Source organism: Ochlerotatus camptorhynchus, unplaced genomic scaffold, assembly GCF_037179485.1.
Source record: "Ochlerotatus camptorhynchus isolate MF236.1 unplaced genomic scaffold, CSIRO-AGI_Acam_v1.1 ptg000268l, whole genome shotgun sequence".
Classification (NCBI taxonomy): domain Eukaryota; kingdom Metazoa; phylum Arthropoda; class Insecta; order Diptera; family Culicidae; genus Ochlerotatus; species Ochlerotatus camptorhynchus.
The window spans coordinates 556,386-572,657 of NW_027040758.1; the positions used below are offsets into that span (position 1 = coordinate 556,386).

General features: G+C 40.2%; 1 protein-coding gene across 6 annotated transcripts in view; it reads right to left on the reverse strand.

The window, feature by feature from the left end:
• The window catches only part of rut (rutabaga), a 158,897-nt gene that overhangs the window by 25,128 nt on the left and 117,497 nt on the right, over positions 1–16,272 (reverse strand). For 3 of the 6 annotated variants that reach the window (XM_065227264.1, XM_065227263.1, XM_065227260.1), the window contains exons 5-6: positions 11,804–12,616; positions 11,094–11,336 (exon numbers count right to left, since the gene is read on the reverse strand). In XM_065227264.1, coding sequence (XP_065083336.1) covers positions 11,094–11,336; positions 11,804–12,616 — 1,056 coding nt within the window. Of the gene's footprint in view, positions 1–11,087; positions 11,337–11,803; positions 12,617–16,272 lie in introns of all 6 variants that reach the window. The other 3 variants (XM_065227262.1, XM_065227261.1, XM_065227259.1) reach the window with 1 other exon arrangement.

The following is a 16,272-nucleotide window of genomic DNA, read 5'->3' on the forward strand; positions in this document are numbered from 1 at the left end:
CAATCGGTTACACCATGTGCTCCAAGAAGGACTCCGAGGTTATCACCATCAAGACGTATTCAACAAGTACCTCAAGGATCACATCATTGGGATTATCGATGCTGATAAGAAAGTAAAACATGCCAAACTGTCGAAGGGTGTTGAGCAGGCTCTGACCGACAAAAGGTACGTCTCCGGTGTGGATACCAACTAGTTGGACATGTGCTACCCGGTGATTATCCAGTCGGATAGCAATTACAGCTTGAAGTTTAGTGCTCTAATGTCTTTCGAACGTTGCTGATCAATTCGATGAAAACGATTCAGCAGCACTACACCTTTCTGCTCAATCTGGAAGAGGAACTGCTGAAGGTGATGATTCCGGACAAGAAGCTCTCGGAGGTTTTCGACGTCGGAATCAACCAGTGAAATTCGATTTAAAAATTGTAAGTTAATTAGGTTCAGTGGAAGCAATAAAAATTCCGTGTGATTGTGCCGTGAAAAGTAGTTCGGTATTGTTCAACTGAGTTTGGTTTGGTAGATTTCTGGTGATTTGCTGCTGAAAAGTAGTCTTCTCCTTTGAAGGTTCCGTATCCAACCGCCACCACTGCATGATTCAATCCATCCTAATTGTTCCTGCATTCCGGTTCGTAGTACACTTCATTTGCGTAGTAGCTGAAAGACTTGTGACCGGCATCGATAGCAATCGACAGCCCTCGGAAGCCTACATTTCGAATTTAAATGTGAACCGAGAAGTGAATTGCTGGTCTGAGTTCCTCTAGAGTATGTTTCTGAAATACACAGTCAAACAACACGTAATGTTCTGAACAACTTCAATGACAGCTGTCCAACAGTGCTCCCATTTTATTTAATGAACAATCCAATCCCTACGAGATTGTGCCGAAGGTGTACCGATGGATGTGCCCAATCTACTTTCGGCACACTGTGCTGAGTGGCTTACCCCTTGCACTATCCTCGAATCCCATAATCTTCGTACCTATTCTGCTAAACCTTACTAAGCAGTTTCATCCTGAATTGAAGGCAGACAATCATCATTCAATGTTGACCATCCTCATGGAGAAGATTGCATTCGTAAAAGAAATCCAAGTGTTTTAGCGTCTCTGAGAAGAGTCAATTACATTGTCATGACATCTTTAACCGTGCGACGGTATTCGGGTCTTATTCGACCTAAACGCACTATTCAATTGACTGTATCTCAGAAACCCTTAACTTTGACGGATTTTTGTTTTAAAAATTTTGCGACTTTTCCCAACTTTTGGAGTTGAAACTTCAGGATTTTAGGTGCATTTAGGTGTCTCCTAAAAAAAGTCACAATCTCGCCCTCTTGGTCTTTGCAGACCCAAGATTGGTATTGCTATATAATGATCATTTTCACTTAGATTCTCATCTACCTGCACGAATGGAAAGATGCATGCTTCATTTTGCCATTCCAAGGGGTCTGGATTCCATTTGGCTATTATGGCCGCACGGAACCGGCTACAATCCAGAGTAAATCCGGGTGAATGGAAAATGGATAATCTGAGATGAAATTACTCTAAAAATTAACACTCAATTTAACCGTTGAACCACGTTGAACTATGACTAGACCAATATGGTACTGCCGAAAATTTGACCATATGAAGCTCATAGGCAGGTCCTACGGTAGATCGGAAATTATGAAACTCATTCTAATGCTCCGCGATTTTTTTCAATAGTTTAGTACTGTATTTCAAAAGTAATTTACTATGTATAACGAGCTGTGGTGGATACCCCTAGCTACGCTTATTTCAGAGCATTAGTCGTTCGATATCGAGTACAGTACGCTTATGCTTGCGTAGCATAAACAACTGCACCGTCGCGTCAACGAACGACTAATGCTCTGACATAAGCGTAGCTAGGGGTATCCACCACAGAGCATTTGGACCTCCCGTGACTTTCTATATGGGAGTACACTTTGTGAAAACCAAAAATGGAACATGTAACACAATTATGAAAGATTTTGAACGTTAATAACTCAGCTGTCCCTGGATCAATTTCAATAATATTATCACCAATGGATCAGAAATATTTAAAAACAAGACTTAATCATTTTTTCAAAATGTCACTATTTAAAATTGCACGAATGCGCAACTGTTGCTATGATAATTAAAATGATCACCGATTGCATGCGAAAAGCGATTTCCCTAACACAGATTTCAAAGTTGAACTCCATTCGGTCTCACCAAACGGTGTTTATTCAATCACCGCGTGGTTAGTGGTGGCGGTCTCCAATAAACAACGAAAAGCTCCCCGCAAGCAGCTAGCTATCAAGGCTGCCCTCAATAATTGAAAATTGTATATACTACAAATATCGGTTACCCGCATGGCCACATGATGATCCTGCGGGAGCTCCGGAACGTCCGTAAAAATTACAATTTCTGTCAGTGCTGTCAGTGACTTAGTAAGCATATCCACCACCATTTGTACAAGTGGGCAGTAGGGAACATCGATGAGACCTTCTTCGTATAAGTTGCGGACAAAATGGTACTTAGTGTCCAGTCCTCCAATGTCGACTCTTCGGCTTTCAACGAAAGTGTGTCGCAAATACCGCAGGACACGTTTGGCGTCTGTCCAATCAGCTTACGATGGTGTGCTAGTTGAACGTTCCAAAATCGCTAGACTCAGCGATGTCCGGTCGAGACTACCAATTAGGCTGACGTATTGATGGTTGTTTGGCAGTTATTTATTTATTTAATTCTATGGCTTTGCTTGATCCATTCCGAATTGCACCAACAGCTTCTGGATGCAAGACTTCTGATTAAGTTTGAATGACTTACCATCACGCTGGACTTGGATGCCGAAGAAATTCTTGATGTGTCCCAGGGATGTGTTCTTAAAATTGTTGCTGAGGTCCTTCATGATGGCTTCCTTGTTGTGGCACGCGATGACAATGTCGTCCACATAAATCACGAGGTACGTGTTGCCTTCTCTGCTGCTTCGCACGTACAGGCACGGATCGTTGGTGGATGGCAGAAAAAACCCATCTGCTTCAGTACTCCATCGATCTTCTTGTTCCAAATACATCCGGCTTGCCTGACTCCGTACAGACCTTTCCGGAGCATGCATACGGCGTCAGCATCCACTGCTTCGAACCCAGGCGGTTGCCTCATGTAAACGGCTTCTTCCACTTCTCCGAGTAAATAGGCAGTATTCACATCGGTATGTTTCACCAGAATACCACGCTGGCCTGCGACTGTCAATAGTGTCCTGAACGTGACTTGACGGGCCACCGGAATGAACACCTCATCGAAGTCCGTCCCATAGTTCTTCAGGAAACCTTGTGCCACGAGACGAGTTTTTTACCCGTAGATTCACGGTACCGGTGTGGTAGCGTTCCTTTCGCGCTGCGGCTTGACCTTCGAGGTGTTGCTTCTTCATCGGAATCTTCTTCACTTTTGCAGATTGCGTCCTCCTGCTTCAGATGCATCATCATCTTAGGTTGTATCTTGTGGAATTACCGACTCGTACTCCACGACTGCCGGAGATGGTTGACAATCTTGACCAACCGCTCCTTCATCCTCCATGAATCGAGCGTCCCTGCTGATTACGATTTTATTAGTAGTTTGGTTGATGAATCGTAAATCCTTGTGGTGGTCCGAATAACCAACGAACGTGAGCTTGATTGCTTTTGATTTTTCTGGCACGTCAACGAACGAAGCAAATCCGAACCTGAGAATGTTCGTGTTGTCTGGTTTCTCCAGTGATCGTGAAGGCAGAAGATTCTGCAAACGAACCGCCGAGTTAAATGCTTCTTACCAAAAGCGATATCCCCTTCGCGTCATGTAACATACATCGTGCCATTTCAACGATCGTCTGTAGAACGATTTCGTTCGTGTAGAACTTCCCCAATCATTGCGCCTTATATTCACCGCCTTGGTCTGAGCGAATGACAACGGGCTTCCTTCCAAAGCGATTACATACCATTTTGACATACTCCTCGATCTTGTCCGCTGCCACGGACTTCTTCTTGAGAAAATACACCACGGTGAACCGACCGAAATCGTCGATCATCGTGAGAAAGTACCTTGAATCTCCTAGCGACGTCGTGTTCATCGGGCCACAGATGTCTCTATGGATGAGATCCTTTGTTGATTGTTTCCTTGGCCAAATCTTCGCGTACCACACGCTGAATCGCGTCAGGGTCCCTATGTCCTAGCCTTCGATACAACACGTGCACACAGTCCTTGGGATGGTGTGCGGCGTGCATTCCTTGTTGCTTGGCGATTTTCAAGTAGAACAATCCTCCAACTTTGCTTGCAACAGCTGCAACTCTTCCTCCGCACTTGATAACACTTCCGCGTGACTCCGAAAATGTTACTTCAGCTCCCTTGGTGATCAGTCGGCCAACCGAAACCAGGTTCAAGTCTAGCTCAGGAACATAGAACACTTCCGACAAGATGACCTCCTGTTCCTTGCCTCGATCGTCTTAGCAAAACATCCTTCCGGAAGCAATCCCCTTCACGGGCATGATGAATATTCCAGAACAGCCTTTGTAAACGATGACTTCTCTCGTTGATTTTTCGGAATTCAAGGCACGCCTACACAAACCAATACATCCACCGGGTAGGAGAAGTCTTCCTCTATTCGATGGTGATGTTGATTTGCCAGGGATAGCCACGGCTTCCGAGAAATCATCGAGAGAAGTCATTGTTTACAAAAGCTGTTACGCCCTAATTCCAGCTCTATCTAGAACTGCTTATCAGCTCGTCGAAAAACGTCCGGTCGGAGCACATGTGAGACGTTGCTCCCGAATCGATGATCCAAGCCTTTGACGATTTTCGATCGCAGCTAGCCATGAATGCGAACGGTGACAACAGCTTACCAACTTTCGCACTCTTGTCTTTCTGTGGGGGCTTCAAATTGCTTCCACTGCTCGGTTGTTTGTTTGTTTCCATGGCTTGCCGGGTTGCTAAGGGATAATCACCCTAAATAATACCATCTTTTTCAGCTCCAACTCGCAAAATGGCCTCTCCGTGATGCGATTTTTCGGCTCGCTTCTGAGCCTCGTCTAGCAGCTTCCTCTTAATCAACTCCATGGGAAGCTCTTCGTCGGATCTGCTCTCCAGTGCTGTCGTAAGGGTGTCGAGGGACCATTGCCACCTTGAGATTTGACTCCAGCTCTTGCCCAGCGTTGGACAAACTAGCGAAAACTAGCTTCTCGGAATCCGGTCAACTTCTGAGCTGTCAGTAACTTAATAAGCATATCCACCATATCCATTTCCTGGTAAATGATCGCCTTATATTGTGGTCCGACGAAGGAAAGGGGTTTCCGATTGCCCGCGAATAGCATTCCGGATAACAAAGATTTCCATGGACCAATCATTGGGAAGGATTTCCCCTCTTCCCGTATTATGTGTTGTCGCAGACAGGCGAGAAACCACTGTCCTGTCGTCCGGCTATGAAATCGGTCGCGTCGAATCGGGGTCAAAAAACGCCAAAGTAAAGCCCGATTCAAAGTAAATTTGGACGCATTCAAGTGATCATAACTCAAGAATTAAACAACATACACGGTTGATCAAAACGTCAAACAAAAGGATATTTATTCAGCTTTCAAACGATACATAACAAGTTATTACATTTCACCGTTTCGAACGAACTGTCGCACTTTACTTGTGATCGATGCCATCATGATCTGCACAGTCGCTGGTGACACTGTAACTTATTCCACTTTAAACGCATTTGTTGTGCATTTGTCACTTCTTTACCGCATCCTCGAGGTTTTCGCTTTACTAATGCCCAATATTTTTCGATCGGTCTGAACTCAGGGCAATTCAGAGGATCAATCTCTTTGGCGACGAAATTAACATTGTTTGCAGCATACCATTCTAGTACCTCCTTAGAGTAGTGGCTGCTGGCTAAATCCGGCCAAAACATAACGTTGGTCTTGTGTTGCCGAATGGAGGGTAATATCCGCTTTTTCAGACACTCTTTAATGTAAACCTTCGACGTCATTGTGTGAGAATTGATGAAAACCTTGGTTTAAAGGCCACAACTGCAGATTCCTTGCCAAATCATTAGTTTCCGAGCAAACTTATCAGCAAAAACAAATTTATACCTGGAAGGGACATCCCCACGACCTGTTGGCAGGTAAAATTTTCGTCCGAGGATTTGTTTATAATCCATATTGACACATGTTTCGTCATCCATTAAAATACAGCCATCAAATTTCAGTCAAACCTCGTTCGTATGGTAATCGTGCTCGCTTTTTGGCCACTAAATTTTGTTTCAGGGAGCGATTCGGATGTTTACTGGCACAAAAAGACTTTTATCCTTCTCTTGAAAGGATGATACGCACGGTGGAAAAGTTGGAATCGTATTTCTTTGCCAAATCACGTATGGAGACACCTGGGTTTCACGTACCTCAACACCTTGCTCCTCCAGCTCTTTGTCCCTAATGCCACTTTTATGATAGATGTGCTGTGCGTAATGTAACGTTTGATTACAAGGCTCACCGTTGACTTTGGGAATTTTAACACTTTAGCTATTTTTGAGGCAGACCACGAAGGGTTCTCTAGATGTGCACAATTAATTTTCTTTTCCCAAGTTCCATGATCCGTAATTTCGGGATGCGTTGATCAATCGAGAAAAAGTTTTCACCAATTTCTTTGTCAATGAAACATCAACAAATGCCTGTCAAACGTTTTTTGTTCCAACCACCAGGGGCGCGGTGGTGTATTAAACCGTGCGTCCAGATTTACTTTGAATCGAGCTTTATCTCCTGAGAGGTGATTCCGAAGGGTTCATCATCAATATTTGGGCCGTACCGAACATTACTATGGAGCAGATTAAAGTAATTCAGAATGAGAAGAGACTGCCTGCAAGTAAGTACCTATGTAAACATATTCCATAAAACATATTTATTTCCTAAATGATTCACACAGCTCTTGAATCGACCATCTGTACCAGTTTGGAAGAGGCGTGGAACAAAATGAATCCACTACCACTGCCCAGCATCTCATCGAGGTTCATCGAAAAATCATCCATGTGGGCATGCTCTTCGTTATCTTCACTATCGAAAGGCTATGCGGCGATGTGGACAGTCCCGTCTGGCTAGAGCAGATATTCGCATCTAGCTAGTACTTCTCCAGATTGGTTTCGTGCGGTTCGCGGGGGTGATTTTGGTCAAATTGAACTGTGACGAATTGATTTCCTGCGTCATCCATTCCGTCTCCAGTAGCTCCTGGATGGTGATCCGAGTTTTAGGATTCTTGTCCAACGGCGAAAGCAAAACTCTCTAATTCTTCGCTGATTTCTTGCGGAATCATCAGTTCGGATTGCAGGACTTTCTCAATGACCACGAATGGGTTTTCGAAGAACATCAACATGTACGATATTCCTATCGCTCGATTTCGGCAAGCAATACAAAACCAGGGTGGCCAGCAAACCGGGAAAACCGGGAATACCGGGAAATATCCGGGAATTTGAAAAGTATCCGGGAAAACCGGGAAAAACCCGGGAATTCGACGAGAGAACCGGGAAAAATAAATTAACTATACCATAAGAACAATTTTTTATACCAGAATTTCAGAATAAACCATTAAAACAGATTGATACTTTACCAAATGAATGTCTTGCTCTATTTGCTGCATAATTTTCTTCAATTTCCCGTCTTATTGTTTTGAAAATTTTATCACTCAGCAATATTGCAAATTGATTTTTGTCGTTTCGATTTCAGATGTAAAGTACATGGTCCTTAAAAGAAAATATTGAAGATGCTGGACTTTGGAAACAAATATTTGTTAAAATCCGAAACTGAATTATTCTTTTCCAGGGTTTTAATTTTTCGTTGTTCAAAATTCTCATGATATGAATTCCAGAATAAACTTGGAATTCTGCTTTGAATATCATGGAATTCTTTTGAAATTTACCAGAAACACTACGCGTAATAATTACTGTTGAATTATTTTTGGAATTTACTTGAAACCCCTTCTAAGAATTTAATTGGATTCCTTTTTAGAATTCCCTTGAACCTATTCGGAGACTTTGATTCCTTTGAAAAACTTTTCAAAAATTTCTTTTAACTCTATTCAACATCAGAAATCTTTCGAAATTTTATTTAGAAACGCTTTGGAGTATTTTAAAGAATTTCTGTCACTATTCTACCATTCTTCTCCACAGAAATCCCTCAAATTCATCTAACAATTTCTAAGGCCTCAAATTCTGAACTTCTGCTCAGAGCTTCTCCTTCGAAAACTGTGTGAGAATCCTTCTCAATATTTGTTCGAAATCAACAGTTTGAATTCTTTTAAATTTTACTAAAAATACCAAGCTTTGTCCGCAAGATTCTATAGATTGTTCTGTAATTTGTTATAACCCTTGAAATGCTTCCAAGTCTCAGAGCGTGACAATTATGACTGCACGACTCATAAGTTTTTTTTTTCAAACCTGTAATCTTGAAATTGTTTCAAAATCTCACATTTTAATTATTTTTAATTTTTCTCCAAATCTTGCATCACGAAGATTGTTATTAATCACACATTTTGAAGAAAAGTTCTAGTTTCAGACTCTACACAAGTTTCAAAGCTCCAGAATCTTGGAAATCTTCATAAATCACATTTTTTTTTTATCCTTTCAGTAAATTCCTTCCAGCTTTTTGTTGAGTATTAACAACCGGGAAATTTTTAAGATTTAAACCGGGAAAACCGGTAATTTCAAAATGAAAATTCGCTGGCCACCCTGCAAAACATTTAAACTGTCAAAATACCGGGTTCCCAAATATACAATTATTCACAAACAAAGTCAGTTCTATGACTGGCACTCCCGGCACAGCGTGGCACACTTGAAGCACACTGAGAAAAATATTGGCGCAAAATAAGAGTGTAGAGTGACCACCCCTTGGAGGGCTGCCAAAGATCGAAGGTTCATCGACATACCAACCGGTGGAAAATAACGATTTTCAATTGGCTCACTTCTTGACTAGCCTATTGGTCCCAAGTAAATCGATTAACGTACCCCATTCTAGTCGAAATTCTAGTACTACACTATGTTTGTTTTGATTCGCTATGAAAGTTTGACAGATAAAATGAGAGGTTCGTGGATTTTCCTATGTTTCGAGGGGTGCATCGATGAGCTTGGGACCGAAGAGAGTACCAGAGCTGAACCAAAAAGTTGAGCACGTTTTTTCGAGACCTACTAGTCTTAGAGTTACTTCTATGGACATACCGTCTCTCTGTTGGGACAATTTGACCTGATTACCCCCCGAATAGAGATGCTAGCCGCCCGCTACCTACTGCGAACATAACCCTGCGCACTCCTCAGCAGACGTGACGGGAGACGACGAGAGCACGCAGCGATCGTCTCTCTTCCTCTTTCTCATCGAACCGTCATCGCGTGTGGACGCTTGGGTAAATGGCTGGCAAAACCTGCAACCGGATTCCTCAGTGAATGACCGAACTTCACAATTTCCAACACCTACAATTACTTGATCCCCCAAGGAGTACACAGTGTCGGTCCTATATATTGATCTAGTTGGACCTTTGCCGTCAAGGATATCGCTACCTACTGACCATGATTAATCGTTTTACTAGGTGACACGAAGCTGTTCCTCTTGTAGATATGGCAGCACCATCAGTGGCTCAAGCACTGTACTCGACTTGGAAAGCAAGATTCGGTGTCCCAGAAAACCTGACAACCAACCAGGGAATACAATTTGAGTTTGAGATTTTTCCAAGAGCTGACGCGAAAGCTAGGAGTTCACCATATTCGCCACAAGCTTTAAGCGAAGACAACAGACTGGCAACTCTTCCATTTTCTCATACAAACGCTATGAGACAGGTACAATCGCGTCATCTGCCGCTCAAAGGTAAATGCTTCGAACGAATTTGATAGCAAAGATTACATCTGTCGCTTGGATTCTGGCAAAGTTGCCAGTCTTCTTGATTTGTTGTCATCGCTTTAAGGATCGCTGGTAATTTTTTTCAGTATACCTGACCGATCAGAGTTTGCCCAGATGCTTCACCGTACGTTCGACAATATAAAACCACAAAATACTAGACTCCAGGGGCAATCTGCGCCAATCTGAAAACATGTACGCATTGCACGAGTGTATTCTGTGTAGCGATCATTGCAGCACCATTATCAAAGTTATTCGACGAGATGATAAGTTTTTCGACGTACTCATTTCTGGGAAACAGCAGCGAATTTCAGTCGACCGGATAAAAGCAGCTTTTCCCTGTATCCCGGATTTACAGAAATATCATGGCAACGCCCGGCAACACTGGTCAATCTGGTGTTTGCATTGGCTCGTTGACAAAAGAAGAAAAAGAACTCGAGTTGTCAAGGAATCCACAAATTCCAAGAATGAATCGGTTTCAGCAACAATTATTACCTAACTCTGTGTTTGTATGTATGTGAATGTGTGTGTATGACCGAAAATTTCTCACCAAATGCATAATCCCTTCCCGACCCTTTATTTTTTTATCAAACATCAACCGATCTCTGTTATACAGTGAATTTACAACAGTTACCACGGAGATTGCCCACAGATCGCAGCGCCTGCCGCTGCGACCAACCACATCTCATTTGCAACAACAACAACAACAACAACAACAACAACATCGAAAGCGTTCGCAGCCGGTTGCTTTGTGAAAAATTTACAAACACCTCTGTTCCCTCTAGCAAATTACCATTCGTTCCTGGGGGACGTTAGCAAAAGTGGGGAACTACTTACCGGATCCTAGGAAGATTGATTCAATTGTAATCAAAATTATGAAAATATACAAGAGAGGAAAAGAAGAAGAAAAGAAGAAAGAAAAACGAAATAATATACAATAGAGTCGTCACCTCTGGTGGGTTTCTGCTAGCTAAAAAGTGCCTAAAAGTGTATCCTTTCAACAGCGTTTCCACTAGAAATTTCTTCTGAGAGAACTAATACCCAATGTATGCATCATGCCAATCGTTTCTGGACCCTCGCGAGCCAAACTAATCATAGGAACAACATCGAAAAGCTTGAAGCAATCAAAAAGGACAATATTGTGCGCGCTGCTGGCTGCTCTATATGGCTACAAAAGCTCTAACCTCTCTAATAGGTCTGAATAAGAAGCTGCTAAAATATCGCCGACTAAGGAAAACACACTTACCTTTCGAGCGTTCTTATCGAGAAACATTCCGCCGCCGGGGCCACCGGCCGGTCCACTGCCTCCGCTGCCAGTGCCCGGATAGGGTGACCCACCGGTGGCCATGTGCGAAAATGGCACCGGCACCGAGTACTTGATGGTGTGCAGCAGCTGGACCACGACGTTGGACACGTTCCGGAACGAGAGCTTCCGCCGGTTGGCCGCCCCCAGCGCCGAGCGAACCCCGAGCGTGTTCAGCATCAGGGGCTGAGCCATTGCCAGTGGGGGTGGGTCAGTGGGGGAGGTGGTTACAAACATTCACACGGCGATAGTTGGGTGATGACGATGAAGAAGAAGGCACATGGAACGGGCGGGATTTTGTTTTCGTTTGTGGTGTGACATGGAAGATTGTAACGGCGATGACGGTGGTGATGATGGCAATAGTTGGTAACACGGTTATGCAACCGAGTAGGATTACAGGCAGGACGAGCACCATCACGACGACGACGACGACGGTCAATGCGACGATTTTCAGGAGAAAGAAAGAATGTACGAAAAGATAATGGATTAGTTTACAGACAGATACACTGGGATGGGTGCGGACATATTCAATCCACATCGATAAACAAGGAATGCGGGGATGGAGTTGGGGAATAAATATTAGCGACAATCGGAGAAGGTTAGGTCATGTCATACAGGGACAGTCACATGGTTATCCTCTATCTTTCAGTTACCTTTCTCCGGTGGGCCGGTGGTACAATAAAGTACGTATCCATTTGATGATCCCGAAGATACGAATCCCGCGTTTCACCGTGACCTGCTTCTACCTCGTACTCCCCTCCCAGAGCATCCAGCGTCGCTCTGGTCACATGAACCCGCCCCGCTTCACCGCCACTTTCCATGTGATTTGCCAACGTCACATCGTTGGACCACACATCGAACTGCCACTTGCGAAGTCCCAGAACACCGCACAACACCCGGCCTGAGTGAATCCCCACCCTCATGTTTAGAATCACATCCGTCTGCTCAACCACCGAAGCGATCGCATCGATCATATCCAGACCCATCTCGACCGCACACCGAGCATGATCCGCCCTCGGATCCGGAATACCCGACACACAGTAGTAGCAATCCCCCAGGATCTTAATGCGCAAACAGTGGTTATCGTGCGCCAGCTGATCGAACCTCCCGAACAGCTCGTTCAGCAACCGCACCAATTCCTGGGCACTGCACTGCGAAGCCAGCACCGTAAAGCCAACGATGTCCGCAAACAGTATGCTAACGTTCTCGTGCTTCTGGATGTAGATCTTGTGGAACTGGCCCTCCACCGGCGACAGGATGTCGTTCTTCATCTCCATGGCCACGTGCTGCGGCAGAACCGAAAGGAGCAACCGTTCCAGCTTCTCGTTTTCATCCTCCATTTCCAGCCGGGCGGCGATGCAATTGCGGGTGTCCAGGAAAGCTCGCCGCTGGGCCCGCTCCATCATGACGTTCACCACCAGACCGGCCACGTTGACGCCCACGAAGATGACAATGTTGGCCGCGAGCTGTTGGCGGGTGGGAGAATTGGGAAAGGGGATTAGTGATTCAGATCTTTAGGATGACAATGTTGGTGTTTTCTGACAAATTGATTGTGAATTCTTGTACAATTACGAGAGTGATAATTGTAGAATTTTGAAGGGAATTCTTGTAGAATTACGATAGTAATTCTTGAAGAATAACGAAAGTAACTCTTGTAGAATTACGATAGTAATTCTTGTTGACGATAGTAATTCTTGTAGAATCGTAATTATTGTATCGTAGTAACACGACAGTAATTATTGCAGAATCGCGAAAGTAATAAATTATGAATTCAACGAGATTAACATTCGAAATATTCTAATGAAATCCTTCTTCAATGAAATTCTTGTCGAAATCGCAATGAAATTCTTGTAGAAATTCGAATGCAATTTTTGTAGAAATTCGAACGAAATTCTTGTAGAAATTCTTTTAAAAAACGGTAATGAATTTATTGAAGAAATCCAAATAAAATTCAAGAAGAAATTAAAATTAAATTTTTGCAAAAATTCGGACGATTTTCTTGTTGAATATCGTAAGAAATGTTTGAAATAATTGCAAATGAAATTCTTGTAGAATTTTGAAAGAAATTTTTCTCAATTTTGGAAAGAAATTCCAGTACATTTTTAAAAGGACTCTTGAAGAATTTTGAACGAAAATCTTATTGAATTTCAAGATAAATTCTCGTAGAATTTCAAAAGAAAATCTCATAAAATTTCAAAAAAAAAAATACTTGTAGCAATTTAGAAGAAACTCAGGAAGAATACCAAAATAAATTCTCACTAAAATTAAAATTAAATTCTCGTCGAATTTCGAAAGCACCCTTTGAAAGAAATTCTTGTAGGATTTCGAAAGAAATTTTTGTAAAATTTTGGAAGAAATTCATGGAGATGTTTAAATAGACTTTCTGTAAAACTTCTATTTAAATTTTAGCAGAGTTTCGAAATAAATTCTTGTAGAATTTTGAAAGTAATTCTTGTAGCATTTTAAAAGAAACTCTTGTAAAATTTCGAAAGAAATGCTTGTAGAATTTTGAAAGAAATGCTGTAGAATTTCGAAAGAAATTCATGCAGAATTTCGAAAGAAATTCTGTCGAATTTCGAATGAAATTCTTGTAGAACTTCGAAAGAAATTCATATAGAATTTCGAATGAAATTCTTGTAGAGTTTCGATCAAAATTCTTGTAGAATTTCGATCAAAATTCTCATGGAATTTCGAATGAATTTTTAATAGAATTTCGAATGAAATTCTTAAAGAATTTCGATATATTCTTATAGAATTTTGATTGACATTCTTGCAAAATTAAGATAGAAATTCTTATAGAATTCCGAAACATTTTTTTGCAAAATTTCGAAACTAATTTTTGTAAAATTTCGAAAGAAATTCTCATAGAATTTCAATAGAAATTCTTATATAAGAATATCAAATGAAACTCTAGTAGATTTTCGAAATAAATTCTCGTAGACTTTCGAAATAAATTCTCGTAGAATTTCAAACGATATTCTTGTAGAATTTCACAGAAATTCTTGTAGAATTTCAAAGAAATTCTTGTAGAATTTCACAGAAATTTTTGTAGAATTTCACAGAAATTCTTGATATATTTCACAGAAATTCTTTAAGATTTTCAAAATTAATCTTGTAGAATTTCAAAATACATTCTTGCAGAATTTCAAAAGAAATTTCGAAACACATTGTTGTAGAATTTCAAGATAAATTCATGAAGAATTCAGAAAGAAATTCTCGAAGAAATTTAGAATTTTATGATCTAATAGAATTTCGAAACAAATTTTTGTAAAATTTCGAAAGAAATTCTCATAGAATTTCAATAGAAATTCCGAGGGGTGCGACACATCGAAATCCCAATTTTTGATGATCGAAAAATCTCACGCTAGCGAATCAATCCACAAAAAAATCTTTTTTTCATCTCTTGCATCTAAGTTCATCTACTCACATCGCTCTCCACCTTTTTGCAGGAAATCTTCAAAATCCTCATCAATCTTCTCTCTATCTATTAAGCGCGCACGCATCACACAACAGCAAAGCAAAGCAATTCCTGCATCTTAGATAGAGTCGCCCCCCTCGAGAAATTCTTATATAAGAATATCAAATGAAATTCTCGTATAATTTCAAACCATATTCTTGTAGAATTTCACAAAAATTCTTGTAGAATTTCACAGAAATTCTTGTAAAATTTCACAGAAATTCTTTAAGATTTTCGAAATCGATTCCTGCAGAATTTCCAAAATTCTTGTAAAATTTCGAAAGACATTCTTGTAGAATTTCAAAATACATTCTTGCAGAATTTCGAAATACATTGTTATAGAATTTCAAGATAAATTCTTGAAGAATTCAGAAAGAAACTCTCGAAGAAATTTAGAATTTCATGTTCTTATAGAATTTCGAAACAAATTTTTTGTAAAATTCCAAAAGAAGTTCTCATGGAATTTCAATAGAAATTCTTATATAAGAATATCAAATGAAATTATCGTAGATTTTCGAAATAAATTCTCGTAGAATTTCAAAGGATATTCTTGTAGAATTTCACAGAAATTATTGAAGGATTTCACAGAAATTCTTGTAAAACTTCAAAGAAATTCTTTAAGATTTTCGAAATCGATTCCTGCAGAATTCTACACATTCTTGTAGAATTTCGAAATACATTCTTGCAGAATTTCAAGATCAATTCTAGAAGAATTCAGAAGGAAACTCTCGAAGAAATTTAGAATTTCAAAAGAAATTTTCGTAGAGTTCCACAAAAAGTTCCTGAAGAATTGAGAAAAAATACCTTGTTTAATTTAGAAAGATATTCTAGGAGCATTTCGTAAGATATTCTTATAGAATTTCTCATAACATTTCGAAAGAAATTCTTGAAGAATTCCAAAAGAAATTGTAGAATAATTTCTAAAAACAATATTATAGTTGTTCAAAAAAAAAATCTTCTGGAAAATTGAAAGAAATTCTTGTATATTTTCGAATGAAATTATTGTAGCTTTTCGAATGAAATTTTGGTCAAATTTCGAAGAAAAAAATCTTTCTGAATTTTTAAAGAAACTCTTGTAGAATTTCGAACGAAAATCTTATCGAATTTCAAAAGAGATTCTCATAGAAATTCTTGTAGAATTTCGATATAAATTCTTGGATAATAAAAAAAAAAATATTCGTGTTGAATTTCGAAAGAAATTACTTACTTCGAAAGAAATTCTGATAGATTTTCGATAGATAGATATTCTTGAAGATTTAAAATAGAAAATGTAGGCGAATTCCGAAAATATTCTTGTAGTATTTCGAAATGAATTCCTATATAAATTCGAAAGAAATTTTTTGTAGAATTTTGACAGAAATTCTTGTAATTCTCGAAAGAAGTTCTTATAGAATTTCGAATGAAATTTTTGTAGATGTTAGAAAAAAAATCTTGTGAAAATTCGAAAGAAATTTTTGTCAAATTTCAAACGAAATTCTTTTCGAAATTCGAAAGAAATTCTACAAGAATTTCGAAAGCAATTATCCTAAAATATCGAGAGAAATTCTTGCAGAATTTCAAAATAAATTCTTTTAGAATTACGAAATACATTCTTGTAGAAGTTCGAAATAAATTCTTGAAGAATTTCGAAATCAATTCTTGTAGAATTTCGAAATAAATTTTTGG